Here is a 16,292-nt window from a genome sequence, read left to right as displayed (position 1 = left end):
AGGCAGTCACTAATTGTTCTTAATCATGCTATGGCAACCAGGTCATGTAGACCAATTCTGTAAAACTGGGAAGTGTAGAACACAGCCCTTATTCCCATCCAAGCTCTGTGACACTGTAAAAGGTATACTGGAAACGGAGGTATAAATGGATGATGGGATTTACTTTACCTGGTCTGTAATAAACTATCAGCCCAAACCTGTAATATTTACTCAAGAACTCAGAGTTTTACAATGGAAGTTTTCCAAATTAAAGATGACAAAATCAGAACTGATGTCTGCTAAAGAAAAAAAATAGGGGTAAGTAGAGAGAGTAAATGACTAATTATGAAATAAAACTCCTCCATGTTTAATATGTAGGAGACATTGTTCAATAACAGTTCAAACTCCATCCATGCACACCATGTATACACCTAACTATTTTAGGATTTTCCAAAAGAAACAGATCAATTAGATCTGCAGAAAATGACTCTATTTCTGCCCAGGTAAACTGGATGGGTACAGTGGGTCCCTATTGGACTTCATAGAATTCCATCTCTTCTACCTTTCCTTGTTATTGGATGTTGGTGAGTTTTATGTGTTTTTCACTGTGCAGATGTAATTCTTTTTGTCATGGTGGGAAAGCTTTATCATAGGTCTTGCGGCTTGCTCTGAAAATGGTCAGATTCTGCATTAGTCTAATCTCCTTTGGAAGTTAATTCAACAGGCAAATCCCCTTGACTAAAAAAACTTTATCTCTGGTTCACACACACTTCGTCCTGGACATTATGAGCTTCACTGTCCAAGAGAAGCATAGTTATCCGAATGAGTAAAGGTGGAGAAGCAGCTACTAATGTAGTTGGGTCCTGACTTACTGAGTGCATTCAAGATCCAGACCAAGGCCTTAAAAATTGGCAACAGAAGTGAACTAAGAGCTGATGAAGGGGCCATAGCATGGAGATGATATATTCATTCCAGCTCAGGTCATTGAGGAGATTGGTGGCCATGGTTTTTACCAAGCTGGAGCCTATGCATGGCTTCCAGACTGATCATCAGACGACTGATGCTGATAAATTCTGGTATTTTGTAAGCTACCTAGTTTTGCATATGTCTTTCAAATTTCCTAGAGCAAATAAAAATTGGCCTTTCTCAGGAGGCAAATCCTCTGTGAATAGTTTGACATAAAGATGTATTTATTATTATAGGGCCAATATGCTACATTGTACATTTTAATTAACTGTATCCAATGATTTTGTTTTAGAAGATGGATTAATTATCTCTCATTGGTTAAATAAATAAATGCAAAACCTGCAAATAATGTACACAGCTAGTTCAAGTAACCATATGTTACTATTACTGTTACCTCCTTGTGTGCTGCATACACCTTTTATCTCTGGTTTTTATTAAGACAGTAAGTACTTTGGGGGAGGGACTCTCTTTTACTGTATACGTGCACAGCATTCAGTGCAATGGGACCTGGATCCTGACTGGAGCCTCTGGGTGCTGCCATAATACAAATAATGAATGGTAATATGAGTTAATAACACTGCCACTCATTTAAACTACTATTTTATTAATACCAGGGCTTACTTTTTTGACTTCATACTTAATGGCAAGTTTTAAGCGGCTAAGGCTGGGACGACCATGTTCTCCACTATTATGGCTCATCTCCACATCTCCATTCAAAATAGCTTCCACTTCTTCAGTATTTCTGCACAAATCGAGGAGTCCAACTACAAAATCCTTGCATTGCATAGACAATTTTTTGTAATCATTCTGGAGAGGGGGGGAAAAAAAAGAAAATTAATAGCTGTTTACACATAACCCACGAGAAACCATTTTACTCCAAGTGCTATTCCTTTCTGAGTGACTATTCACCAACTAGCCACAGGAGAGGAATGAGAAGAAGAGCACTGGGCATGTCTATACTCCTTTTATTTGTAGTTCTCAAAGTTATTTATGAACATTATAAATTAAGACCAACAATAGTCCTCTGAAATAGATATTATTTCCCCCATTTTTGTGATGTGTAACCAAAAATATATAGAGCCAAATTCTCCCATTTAAATCAGTCAGTTTGCATTAGTTTAACCATAGAAAATTCAGCCCATCAATTCATGGATTATAAGGCCAGCAGCAGGGGCCCTTATGACTACCTAGGCAGACTTCTTGCAGAACACAAATCATAGAATTTCACCAAGTGGTCAACTACTCTCACTGTAAAACAGCTCCTCCTAATTTCTAGTCTGAAGTGGTCTTGCCTCAGTTTCAAGCCATTGCATCTTGGTGTCTGCTAGATTAAGGAGCTTTCTACTATCAAAAATCTTCTCCCCATGGAGGTAATTACAAACTATGAGCAAATAACCTCTCAACCTTCTCTGGGAAAATCTAAATAGATTGTGTTTCCTTTGTCTCTCACTGTAAGACAGTTTTCCAGACCTTGAATCATTGTTGTAGATGTTCTCTGAAGCTTTTTCAATTTTCAACATCCTTTTAAAAGTACAGCACCAGAACTTGAACAGTACAGTAATGGTTTCATTTATGCTATATGCAATGGTGGTAACAGCTCCCTACTGCTACTCAATATCCCCCTGCGTACACACCCAAGGATATAATTTGCTTTCTTAGCCACCACATCAAACTGTGAGCTAACGTTCAGTTGGTTATCCACCTTGGCTACTAAGTCCTTTCCTCAGTCAGTGCTTTCCAAAATACAGCCATCCATCCCACATTCTTGAAGAATAGAAGTTAAGTTGCTCTCACAGTGAGCCAGTGGTAGGGTCAGGGTAGAATCTGGGAATACTGTTCCTGTTTTTGCAATTTCCAATTCACATAACTTGAAGGTGTAGCCAAGGATAAAAGGTATCAGGTATCAGAATACAGAGGTGAAATATAAGTATTAATTAACGTTGTAACACAGGGCCTACAGGCCTCAGGCCTGTAAGATATTTAGCTTAGCCAAATTAAGCTTTAGGATTTAGAATAAGTTAGCATAAGTAAATTAATAATAAACCTGCTGAGCTTGTCTGTTTGTGATATGCTGATGTTTTGAAAATAACTGCTGAGTTTGGATAATAATGCCTACACATAGACAGACACCACAAGATGACCATTGGTAGCTGGGGTGAAATGTTAGAGACTTCCTTAAGGTAACCAACTGCTTGTTACTATGGTGATACGGTGGCGAAAATGGTATTGAGTGTAAGGGGAATTATCAAGTTAGCCTATGAAAAATGGGGCACCCCAAAAGTATTGGGGTATGGTAGGTCAAATAAGGAAAAGGAAAAACCTTCACAAATATGTATGAAGCCTGATGACTGTCAGCGTAACACATTCAAAAAGCTGTATCCCGGGCTTGGTGCCCTGGTGCAGAGGGGAGACACCAGGATGCCGACCACTGGTGATGAGGATGGGGACTAACATTTCTGCAAGGCCTGTTGTGAGTAATGGAAATATTATGCATTCTGTATTGGTCTCTCTCTCTCCTTTACCAGATTGCAGTGTGTGTATTGTTTGGTTGGCTAATAAAAGTAATTATTATAGAAAGAGAACTATGTAGTCTCTGTTTGCATCATAGACCTCCCCCCCCCCCCCCCCCGCTTCCATTGATAACCTCACTACTGTAGTCAATCTTGGGGGCTGAACTCTCATAGATTAAAGTAGGTGTCAACCCTCACCTTCGGGTGTGTAACTGATTAAAGTAACCCATGACTATAGATAAGGCTACAAAGGTTAACAGTATTACCACCTCCCACCAGAGAAAGGGGGAAGTAGGGAGAGAAACATGACTCACAGGGGTGCCTGTGGGATGCAGTGCTTTCTGGGGCTACTGCAGAAAAGGACCTAGGGGTTACAGTGGACAAGAAGCTGGATATGAGTCAACAGTGTGCCCTTGTTACCAAGAAGGCCAATGGCATTTTGGGCTGTATAAGTAGGAGCATTGCCAGCAGATCAAGGGACATGATTATTCCCCTCTATTCAGCATTGGTGAGGCTCATCTGGAGTACTGTGTCCAGTTTTGGGCCCCACACTACAAGAAGGATGTGGAAAAACTGGAAAGAGTCCAGCGGGGGCAACAAAAATGATTAGGGGGCTGGAGCACATGATTTATGAAGAGAGGCTGAGGGAACTGGGATTGTTTAGTCTGCAGAAGAGAAGAATGAGGGGGGATTTGACAGCTGCTTTTGACTACCTGAAAGGGGGTTCCAAAGAGGATGGATCTAGACTGTTCTCAGTGGTACCAGATGACAGAACAAAGAGTAATGGTCTCAAGTTGCAGTGGGGGAGGTTTAGGTTGGATATTAGGAAAAACGTTTTCACTAGGAGGGTGGTGAAGCACTGGAATGGGTTACCTGGGGAGGTGGTGTAATCTCCTTCCTTAGAGGTTTTTAAGGCCGGCTTGACAAAGCCCTGGCTGGGATGATTTAGTTGGGGATTGGTCCTGCTTTGAGCAGGGGGTTGGACTAGATGACCTCCTGAGGTCCCTTCCAACCCTGATATTCTATGATTCTATGATTCCACAGCTTATCTTCCACCCCGGCTCAGGGTTGTGCCTAAAGTCATAATTTATCTGTGACAGGGAGCTGTTCTTGGCTCCTGTCTTCCTGCACAAATGGCTGTGACACCTCCGGTTTGTAACCACCACTGTGTATGTTGTGTTCAATCCACCACTACTCTCTTACAATCCCGTGCAGCAATTCTAGGTACAGTGTCATACACTCATCATCCCCTTTTGCCAGAGAGAAGAGATCTCTCCATGCAGAGATCTCCCTTTACCCTGACGCTGCTGACCCATCTCTCTCTCTCTCTCTCTCTCTCATTATCCTGCACTTTCTTCCAGTGCTCCTTTTCTACTCTTGCTGTTAATGGGCTAATTAGTTCCTTTGCTCTCCCCAGCCCAGGTTGATCTAGTAATTAGCCACTCCTTCCCTCAATCAGGCCCTCTCCAGGGGAACTAACTGGATTTACAGTGACCAGAGTGCTGGTTCAGCTGCTGGTTCTCAGCACTCTGTCACACACCTCCCCCTTTTGTCTGGTGGAGAAGTTTCTTATTCCACAGGTTCTCATCCTTTATTAGAGGTGCTGCTCTCCTTGAGTCCTTCTTTGCCCCCAGGGTGGTTCTCCAGGATCCCTTTATGGGGTCCACCCATTCTCCACCCACAAAAATTAGATTGGTGGGCCAGGATCACCCCCCAAATCCTGTCTCACCCCACAGGTATTCACACCAGGAGCAATCTGGTGGGATATTTGCCCCACTCTCACCCCCTTTCCTTTGTGACAGGGCCCATTGGCAACACTCACCCTCCTGATCACCCAGAGCCTCAGGTTCTCCCAGGCCTCTGACCTATTCCTGGGGTCTCCACTCTCATCATTCTGGTGATGGGGTTCCAATAACTGTCCAATCCCTGTCAACGAGTATGAATTCTCCTTATCCCAGAAGGCTAATTCTGTGTTTTCTTCCTTCTCCCCCATCACACTATCCCGATGTGCTCTGATGAAGTTAAAGTTTAAACTGTGCACTCAGGCACTTTCCAGATCAGCCTATCCAGGTAGAGGCCTTGTGCTTTTGAGATGTTTACTCAGAACCTCCATCCATCAACTTTGATGTCTTTAATGATTTTTCTAAGCACATTTAAGTCATAAAAGGATTACTCATAGACTTTAAGGTCAGAAGGGACCATTATGATCATCTAGTCTGACCTCCCGCAAGATGCAGGCCACAAAAGCTGACCCACCCACTCCTGGAATAATTCTCTCCCTTGACTCAGCTGTTGAAGTCCCCAAATCATGATTTAAAGACTTCAAGTCGCAGAGAATCCTCCAGCAAGCGACCCCTGCCCCATGCTGCGGAGGAAGGCGAAAAACTTGGGATTAAATAAACTTGGGACTGTCTCTAGCTAAAACAACACTCCTTGACTTTTTACTGTGTTAAAAATACCCAAAGAAAGTGAAATGTATTACCATGACTTGTTCCCATGCCCCCATTATACGTATTCCTGCTGCTCCCACTTTCAACTTTTCTCTATTCATTTCGTCCCCTTTAACTCTTTCCTATTCTGGTAGCTGCCATCTGGAAGCACCCTGGAAGGCAGGTGACTAACTTTCTCTGTGGTAAATACAGGGCTCTCTGTATTCCCATGATAATCTCTGAGGACATGCTCCATACGTGCTTGTTCTTCACTAGCCCATAGGCCCAGTGCTTGGTAGTCCTTTGCAACACCATAGCATCAGTTTGTTACTTGGATAGATTAGCCAAATGACTGTATTCACATTCCACGTTTAATTTCAATCAGCTATTTGTTCAAAAATAAAAGAGCCACACACATTTTTTAATAATGTCATCTAAGTCTAGGCAGCTTGAATCTGTCATAAAGTGGCAATGAAAATTAATGTGGTTTCTCTACAAAGAAGATGCCAGAAGCCAAGCACAAAAATTTACAATTTCATGACAAGTTGTATACAATATGGATGTGGAAAGCAGATTCACCCATTTTATATCTCTCAAGAAGGAAATATAGAGATATTAATTAAAAACCTAAATCTGTAGCACACCAAATAGAATTTGTTTTGAGACTAATGTCTCTTTTTAAATTTGTTTGTTCCACCAGGATTATGGTTGAAATTGATGTTGTGTTTTCCCTTTGCCTGGAAGTGTACGGAAAGATGGCTATCCGTGTTCACCCTTCAACTCTAAGATGAACTTTTCAATATTGGAGTGCAACTGCTTATGCTGTAATAGCTAAGATTATATCTGTATGCCCTTTTATAACTAGACCTTGTAAATTGATCTAGGGTTATGTCTGGCATTCAAGGACTCAGCCAAGTAACAAACCTCTCTAAAAATGTGGACAAAAAAGAACTTGATCTTGTTGAGTAATTGGATTGATATATGCACATAGCTATATTTTCTGGTTTGATATATACATTTATGCCTATGGGTAGCCTCTTTGACTTCTATTGGAATACTCAGGTGTGTAAAATTCAACACGTGTGACTGCACAATTGCAAGCCTTGCAAAGGAAAGAGTTCTTCACTCTGGAGATGGACTGCCAGAACGGTTTCCTGATCAGTTCATTTGGACCCCCCATTCATGTCTTACCCATTTGTATTACCCATTATTACAGTAATGCCCTGACTAACCAAGATTGGGGCCCCATTGTGCTAGGCATAGTACAGAGACAGAGTAGCAGACATTCCCTGCCCTGAAGAATGTTTTTGTACTTTTAAACCTGCTTTATTTTCACCAGCTGAAGGTTGTGTTTGGGCGTTTTTCTGTTCAGCTTTTTATAACATTCCATATTTATCCATCAACACTGAAAAATGGAGTGATGCTTTTTACTCAATGAACGATCATTTCAGTGAGTAAATAATGTCTATGCTGTAATTAAAAACCACAGCTGGCCAGCCAGCTGACTTGGGCTCGCGGGACTTGGGCTAAGAGGCTGTTTAATTGCAGTGTAAACATTCAGGCTCAGACTAGAGCTTGGGCTCTACAACCCTGCGAGGTGAGAGGGTTCCAGAGCTCAGGCTGCAGCCCAAGCCCAAACATCTACACCACAATTAAACAGCCTCTTAGCCCAAGGGCCATGAGCCTGAGTCAGCTGGTATGGTTTTTAATTGCAGAGTAGACATATCCAATGTGGCTAGTGATGTAGGCATACTTTGGGTGTGAAAGGGGGAGGACCATGTGTACTAAGTTGGTGCCACTTTGACTATGCAAACCCATCCATCCCCTCCCCTATGCTATGCACCAGCCATGGATGCTAATGAAACCTTAGGGTGGCTGCAGCAGCAGCACAGGTGTGCTGATGGCCTATATCCTAGAAAGAAGAGTAGTGCTGCCCAGCTACCATGGAAAGCCCCAGTGCACAGCAACTCAGTTACGGATGGCAAGTTTTGCCTATCAAATAATGGTTTGAAATAGCACAGCATTCTCCAGGATAAATACTCATGAATGTTCAAATATTTTTAGTCTATTATTTATATAGAGGTTGATATCTGTAAATCCGCTGCCCGTAGGTGAAAGGCTGTAGCACAAAGTGATGGGAGTCAGAAAGAGGAGGGATGGTTTAGAGCAGTGATACTCAGATCTCAGTGGTTCAGGAGCTAAATTAGCAATCAACATTACCAAAAAGAGTCACAGAGTGTGAATTCATTGTTTCATTTACTATTTTTTAAATATATTATTTATTATTATTGTTGTTGTTATTTTATTCTCACAGCAAAATGACTGACCAAGTATTCTACAATTGGTTAATAACATAGTAAAAGCATCCTGATTGGTTAATAATTAAATTACACATTCTTTTAATATCATGTTCTGCAAACATAGATGCTAGAACTAGAGGTGCGTGGGGTGCTGCCCACCCCCTGGCTTGAAGTGGTTTCCATCATACACAGGGTTTACAATTTGGTTCAGTGCTCCCAGCACCCCCACTATACAAATTGTTCTAGCACTGTTGGCTGTAAAGAGCCACAGGAGACATGTTAAAGAGCCACTTGTGGCTCCCAAGCCTCAGTCTGAGTATCACTGGTTTAGTGCTTAGTACCCTTGCCTGGAACCTAAGAGACCTGGATTTGAGTCTGTTTCACCACAGACTTCCTGAATGACCTTAGGCAAGTCACTTAACCTACTGCTTAATTTGTGCCAGGGCTTGTCAGGGCTGAGCCCTGGCACTGCTAGGCTTGGCAGTTTATAGCCCCAGCATCTCTTGGCTTGCTGTGCCAGTTACGAAAGTAAAAATCTTGCTTGAGCCCCATAACCACTTTGCTTGCTGCATCAGTTATGAAAATAAAAAAATTGCTTGAGCCCCGGCACCTAATTGCTTGAGCCCCAGCATCTCTTTCATTACAAATTAAGCACTGACTTAACCTCTCTGTGCTACAGTTCCCCATCTGCAAAAGGGAGATAATAGTATTTCCCTACCTCTGAGGAATGGTGAGAAGATAAATGAATTAAAGATTGTGAGATGCTGAGTAACTACACTAGTGGAGGTCATATAAGAAGGAAAGATAGACAGAAATTCAGATTTAAGGTTGATGCTCTGTGCTTGTTTTCTTCGTGTAATAATGAGTAAGTTAGGGACGCATGAAAGACAAACTTCACACTTCATAGCAATTAGCTATTTGTGCCAAATAGTAACACACCCACATTTGTTTAAAATATTCCACTCCTACCTCATCCAAGTATAAAACAGAATCCTACTCTGCCTTTTTTGGCTGAAGAGGACTTTGGTATTAAAGAGGAATCTTGTTCATTTCATAACACCACTGATTCACAGAGATCCCTGACTGCAGGATATATTTATTTCGGCCAATGTTTGTCAGATATCATCCATAGCCCTATGAACATTGTGAAGGTAATAGCTTGGTGGTAGAGCAAGCAATTTAGAAGAAAGGAAAGGTTGGCTCCAGCCCAGTAAAGTTAAAAGATTTTATACAGCACCAAACCATGGAATGTTACACATCTAGCCCAGGTGCTGGAGAGCTGGTTTAAATGCTTCTCAGCAAATTTTGTAAAGTTCAGAACTACTCAAACTAAGCCTGAACTAGTTGCTCAGCTTGGAACACAGACTTTTCCATATTGACTCTCTCTATTGGCATCAGTACATCTGTTCTGGGATCTTTACTCTGGAAGTAGCCCTTTGTAATGTTTCTATTTATTCCAAACAAAATATCATCCCATCACAACCTTTAGGTGCCTTTACAATAAGAACAATAAATATAACACAATGCACCGGCCTGCTAATGACAGGTTTCAGAGTAGCAGCCATATTAGTCTGTATCCGCAAAAAGAACAGGAGTACTTGTGGCACCTTAGAGACTAACAAATTTATTTGAGCATAAGCTTTCGTGGGCTACATCCCACTTCTTCGGATGCATAGACTGGAACATGCTAATGTTAGATGACACAGCCCCAGAAGTATGAACCAAAGGAGGGAATTAATTCCACAATCTAGGGCCCTCTACTGATTATACCACTCCTCAGCATGGACCAATCTAAGGCGTGTCAGTCTTGGGGTAGGTCTACACTTACCTGGTAGTTCGGCGACAAGAAAATCGAACTTCTGGGTTCGACTTATCGCGTCTTGTCTGGACGCGATAAGTCGAACCCGGAAGTGCTCGCCGTCGACTGCGGTACTCCAGCTCGACGAGAGGAGTACGCGAAGTCGACGGGGGAGCCTGCCTGCCGCGTCTGGACGGAGGTAATTTCGAACTAAGGTACTTCGAACTTCAGCTACGTTATTCACGTAGCTGAAGTTGCGTACCTTAGTTCGAATTGGGGGGTTAGTGTAGACCTGCCCTTGGTGTTCCCACTAATTTTAACTATTGGGATAAGGCAAGAGAGAGACATAATGTCTAAGATATTCAAGATGCATTTAGCTTTCTAACTCAGAACCAACACCTTGAATTTCACCTGGAAATGATCGGGATGCCAGAGGAATCTGTGTAGCACTGGTGTTATATACTCCCATTAAGAAGGCCCTTGAAGTATGTCTGTTTCTACCCTAGGAAAAGGTGTATTTTAAATGTGTGTTAAATCCTAGTGCAGGCAAGGCAGTTGTATTTTTAACACATCAGCTGGTTGATGTAGGCCCTAAGAGGGAGCCTAAGTTTTACCTCATCTAGCTAACACATATTAAAACTACAACTTGTCTTGTCTGCACGAGGATTTTAACATGTGCTACCTAACATGTTAAAAACACACATTTTTCCTAGTCAAAACAAAGCCTAGATGGGCACTGCACCAGTGGATAATTGCAGCAAGGTCCCCATTTGAAAGAAAAGGTCACAATCCTCTAGCTAATCTGCTATTGATAGAAAAGTATCATTCTGAATCACTGCATCTATCTGGGCAGCCACAAGCAGTTGACGCTCCAAACGGACCTGCTGGTTGTGAATCTGAGTAAGGAAAGATAACCACAAACTCAGGAATGGAGACAGTGGATGCCGCAGTCATTTCCTCTGGTTGCTTCCTCAGCCTCTGAACACTAACTCTAGTTTTTTGGGAGGGAGTGGGATTGTGCCTCAGCCAGTTAGCTCGTATTCAAGCCCCAGTTTTAGCTAGACACTGTAAAAGCCTATCTACCACATTGCTCAGGAATAAGACAGAGCTGAGCAGACTATCTATCTATTTTAGGCACTTATATGGCTCCCATCACCATAACACCTGAGCACCTCACCATCTGAATCCTCACACATCTCCTGTGAGGTAGAGAAGTGCTATTATCCTAATTTTACAGATGGGGAACTGAAGCACTAGGCTCATACTCTAACCACTGGCTACCCATCCTCTATTGGTGGCATGGCAGTACAAACTGTCATACCCGCAGTGCTTCTAGCCAATTATGTAATGCGGCAAATGGGTAAATGAGATCCCTGGTGGATGATTAGCTTATGCAGCAAAGCAAGTAGATTAATTACTTTTATCATAATCTTAACTTGTGTAACTCCAAATGTTGTAAATAGGCATGAAGCTATGCAGCCAGTTGTAAATCCAACCACATTTGTCTTGATGTAGCAGTGAATTTAACAGGCTGAGTTTATGATGATAAAGAAAGATTTTTCTATTCTGCTCTAAATTTACTGCCCTTTGATTTAATCACATATCTTTGTTCAAATCTTCAGCAGCTGCTTAAGAGGAGGCAAGTAAGCATGTGGAGTAAGTCCCCTGCTCTAAACAGCACAGACACACACTGTGGGCATGTCTATACTACAGAGTTAAGTTGACAAAAGATAGTTTACATCCACCTAACGTAAATGTACACACCACAGTGTTCCTCCCACCGCTGTAATTCCCCCGCTACATCGACCTATTAAAGCCACCTTGATGAGAGGCATAAGGCTTCAGTCGATGTAGTTCGGGCGATGCAGTGTCTCTATAGACACTGCGTTACTTGCATCGCCTGATGGCTATCAGGGTGGTTGACAGCTGGAGCCCTGAAATTGACAAGAATGTCAATTTCATGGCTGGTAGGGTCCCTGTTTTGAAATTGGGGAAGGGAGGGCGGGAGGTGTTCCAGCTGTGAGCCCTAGCAGTGCTGATAGCTGGAGCCTTGCTGCCCGGCACTGAGAGCATGGATTCTGGGCTCTCCGCAGAGCTCCCAGCTGCCACCCGGGCTCTCGGATCCCCACTCTGCATGGAGCGCCCTGCTGCGGGGAGCTGAAAGTCCAGGCAGAAGTTGGGTTCCAGCTGGGAGCTCTGTGGGCTCTCAGCCCCCGACATTGCCCCTCTTAAGATGGTGCAAGTGCTCCTGGTGGGGACGCACACCGCCAAAAGAAGGAGGATAGTGTGGACAGGGAGGGTGCAAGGATGTTTCGCGCCCTAGGTCGCCTAATGGGTTGCACCGGCCCTGAGTGTGGACATGAAAAACCACAGTAATTACTGTGGTGGTTGTAAGTCGACCTAACTTAGGTTGACTTAATTGTGTAGTGTAGACATGGCCGTGAAATCCTGGCCCCACTGAATACAGTGGGATTCACTGACTTCAGTGGGACCAGAATTAGATCTAGCGTGTGTTGTCGATACATACCCACTTCCCAGGCTTTGACCTTACTGACAACTCAAACAATAACAAAACATACAAACTCAAACAGCTATGCTATTCCTAAGGTTTCCCTGCAGAACCTCCCCTGTCCCAGCCTTTCGCCCACCATGACCGAACTCTCTTATATCCTGGCTGGAGCTCAGGAGATTCATTGATCAGCATAAATTAAGAGTAATTAACATAACATAGATTTAACCCCTCCCCCCCACACATTTGGAGTTTGCCGGCTGCTGGAGCTCCAGACTGAGTCTCTAAGGGGGCCCTACCAGAACAACTACAAATATAATGGCTATCAGAGCCCTCTGACCTCATATCGCAGCATGCTTGGAGTCAGGGATGGGGACAGAAGGAAGCAGAAACTGCTGCTGAGGCCCAATGAGGGGACAGCTTGACTCAGACACACAGAGCGATAGTTTAGTTTCAGTTTTGGGTTTGGAAGTGGAGAGCCAGGCAGCTCAGCTCAGGGAGTCCCTGCTAAACTCTCACTACCCCCAAAGCTGACAGCTGTGAGATCTAGCTGCCTGGGCCAGGCCAATCCAGCACCATGGAGACCAGCCTCCAGCAGAGAGAGAGCCAAGCCAGTGCCAGCTACAGAGAACCAGGAGTGACCGCAGGAGGGTTTCAGACCAGGGAACAGTGACCCTGGTGGGAGTCAGGAGATGACCCTACCCCACCCAAGGGTGAAGATAAAGTAAGGGGACTTTTTGTTTAAGCCAGCCAATACCACAGTGCTGCACTACACTGTCTGGATGCTCAGCCTCAGCCGACCATCTTCCTAACCCTGGAGCAGCTTATTTTCCCATCTGTGCAGGCTCAGTGGGCCAGAGCCTAGTGGGGGGTAAAGCCAAGGCTGTGCCCATTCCCCTCCTTTGCTTGCCCAGTCCCCACCCACCTGTGCAAGAAGGGGAGTAGCAGTTCATTGCTATCACCCCATTCCCCACACTATGAATTGCAATACTGGTAGCCCACATAGAGCAATAAGCAGACTCCTGGGGATTGAAGACCTCAGTCCACAAAACAGGTACAAGTTACCTCACTTTGCCCTGCCAGTGTGTGATGATGGCCTGGTCCCAAAATGACCACTTCTACGGGTGAGAGGGTACCAGAATCTCCATGTTCCTTCAATACCTGGCAACTGCCAAAGAATGTGAGCGACACATCAATTTCTGATGCTCTGCATCATCCGTCCTTACCATTAGCATTCCACATTGTTTCCCCTAGTTATTACCCCAGAAGGAGTGGGGCTGTGGGGAGCACATTTAACTGACTTCTCTAATTCTGTACAAATCAGAATCTGTTGACCATACACTTACCTTGAATTCTTTTTCAATGTTTGCAAGCACAGCCAGCTCATTGCTAAGTTCTAAGGCAGTCATTACCGGGTCTTCACTGGATAAGGAGAGGTAAGCAGGGCTCGCCAGACCTTTGTAGGCATTGATTCTGGACCTAGAATGGCTGAAAGAGTCATGTTTTTGCTTCTCACTGCACTCACTGCATTTGCAGAAATAGTCATGTGGCCTTTCAATGCGAGCACCTTTTCTCAGAAGGGTGTGGACAATTTCATATTCATGGCAGTGAGCAGCCAGAATGATTGGGGTAACATCATGGGAGAACCGGGTTCCATCCTCATCGTATGCATAAAAGTCATCATGCTGGAATTCTGATTGGCTGGGACTTAATGCAAGTCTCTTGCCTTCAGCGAATGCAGGATGATTTAGGATGGCTTCCACTATCCGAATATAACCTTTACTAATAGCCAAGAGCAAGGCATCCCCAACCCGGGAGAGGTTCTCCTTCTTCAGTAAAAGTTCTATAATCTCCAGATGCTCATTGGCGACTGCAAGCTGCAAAGCATTCTGCCCCATGTAGTCCACACAGTTCACATTTAGTGAAGTACACTCTTCCAGCATTTTACGAATCACGGGAATATTCCCATATTCTGCTGCATCCAAAAAACGCTCCTCATCAAGAGAGAGGCTTGTGGAACGATCATTAAACATGTACGCTGGTCCTCGATTGGCCAGCCTTCTGCCCTTCTCCCGGAGTATGGTCTGTCGTCGAAGTGCTAGCCTATTCTCAGTACCTCGACTGAATGGAAAGAGAGATATCATTAATGCTTTCATATGCAAAATGATGTGCATTTTTAACCTACCCTTTGGGAGGACACATAAATCTTAATACTAAAAAAAAATCCCCATCAGTTATCTGCTGTGCACTTTTTAATGCAGAAGTGAGACCATAAAGCTTACTTTGTTGCACTGGATAATCATTATAGCCATACAGGTCTGGAATGGATACCTTTATTACGCTCTGCTTCAGTGGAGGATCCCATAGTTTACTCCTATCTCAAGACCCCACTTCTTTACCTTACCTCACCCACAGTTATCACATCTGAATTTAGAAAGAGAAACTTAACCAAATTCTGCTCTCAGTTACACCAGTGTAAATCTGGAGTAACAACTATAAAGACAGCGTAGTTACTCCAGCTTGGGAACCATGGTCTTTCTTTCCAGTACTTTCCATTATTTGCTTTAATTCTACAGATAACAGGCAAACATCTCATCATTTTACAGGACTGAGACTCATCATTCTTTGTCCCACATTTGTCTCATATATGAATGGTTGGTCCAGAAAATCAGTGAAGTAGGTAACATCAAAATAATTTGCACATACTGAGACCTCACATCCCTGGTTAAATAGATTGCAGTCCACCTGTAGACAAGGAGTGGTGATTCAGGAACCAGAGGAGGCACATGAGGAGTGATGGTGGACCCTTATCAGCACAGCTGACAACTTGTGTATGTGGAAACCCTTGAGATTAACACCCTAAGCAGGGCTGGGGCACAAAGGCCCCATGTTAATATGTGTATAGTATATTGCGTCAATCCAGTGCTGACTGACTTCATCTGCTCCCATTCCTTCAGTTACTACTACATGAATAATTCCCTAATCTCTTTGCTCTGATTTCTTCCGTCCATTCACTCTTGCTTTGAGTTCTACTGATTCAAAACACTAAATAAGAGCTCGGTATTTATTATTATTTTTATTATCTGCAGCCATTTCTCTGACATCTAGTCTGGAATGTCCAGTTGCCAATTCAACCTGAACCTGGTAGAAACTGAACATGTGATCTCCCCCTCCGTTAAACCTTGCCACTTCCTTCCTTCACCATTCTCTCAATTATTCTGGCTCGCAGACTTGATGTCATAATCATTTCTCCAACACTCAGGCTGCCATGAAATCTTGCCACCTCTTCCTTTTTAACAGCTCTAAAATCTGTACCTTTTCTTCTATTCCCACTGTTAAAACCTTAGTCCACTGCTTGGCACTCTCTCTTGTCTTGACTACTGAAACGTGAAGTGAAACATTTTGAACACTTGGGGTTGGCTATACTGCATTTGTTGAGAACAACTCTATTTTTGCAGTGATTTCTCAGTACAAAATATATCCCATTTTCATTAACAAGAAAAGAGAATAATATGTAATCTGGGAAAACTAAGCTTTTAACCCCCCGCAGAAACTCATTTTCAAATTGATTTGGCCTTCTAGAATTACATCGCTAGTATCCAACATCCACTACAATTTTCTGCCTTTTTCTTTTCTTTTTTCCCCCAGTTGTAGCTCAATGGCACTTATTCCTTTCTTACACATTTTCATAAAATACTGCAGGTTGCAACAAAGCAATATATACAATATTCTTGAGATATTGCTTACTCATGAACATAAACTCAGATGTTAAACAAGACTTGGAAAATATAAATCTCACCT

The 16,292-nt window shown here is 43.2% G+C and overlaps 1 protein-coding gene across 1 annotated transcript in view; it reads right to left on the bottom strand.

Annotated features, from left to right (window-relative positions):
* TRPC6 (transient receptor potential cation channel subfamily C member 6) overlaps positions 1–16,292 on the bottom strand; it is a 169,881-nt gene that overhangs the window by 43,650 nt on the left and 109,939 nt on the right. The window contains exons 2-3 of the mRNA XM_065412375.1: positions 13,838–14,612; positions 1,567–1,752 (exon numbers count right to left, since the gene is read on the bottom strand). Of these exons, the coding sequence (XP_065268447.1) occupies positions 1,567–1,752; positions 13,838–14,612 (961 nt within the window). The remainder of the gene's footprint in view (positions 1–1,566; positions 1,753–13,837; positions 14,613–16,292) is intronic.

This window comes from Emys orbicularis, chromosome 1 (genome assembly GCF_028017835.1).
Source record: "Emys orbicularis isolate rEmyOrb1 chromosome 1, rEmyOrb1.hap1, whole genome shotgun sequence".
NCBI lineage: Eukaryota > Metazoa > Chordata > Testudines > Emydidae > Emys > Emys orbicularis.
Note: the sequence above shows the minus strand (reverse complement) of the source record. Positions and strands in the feature narration are given on the sequence as shown.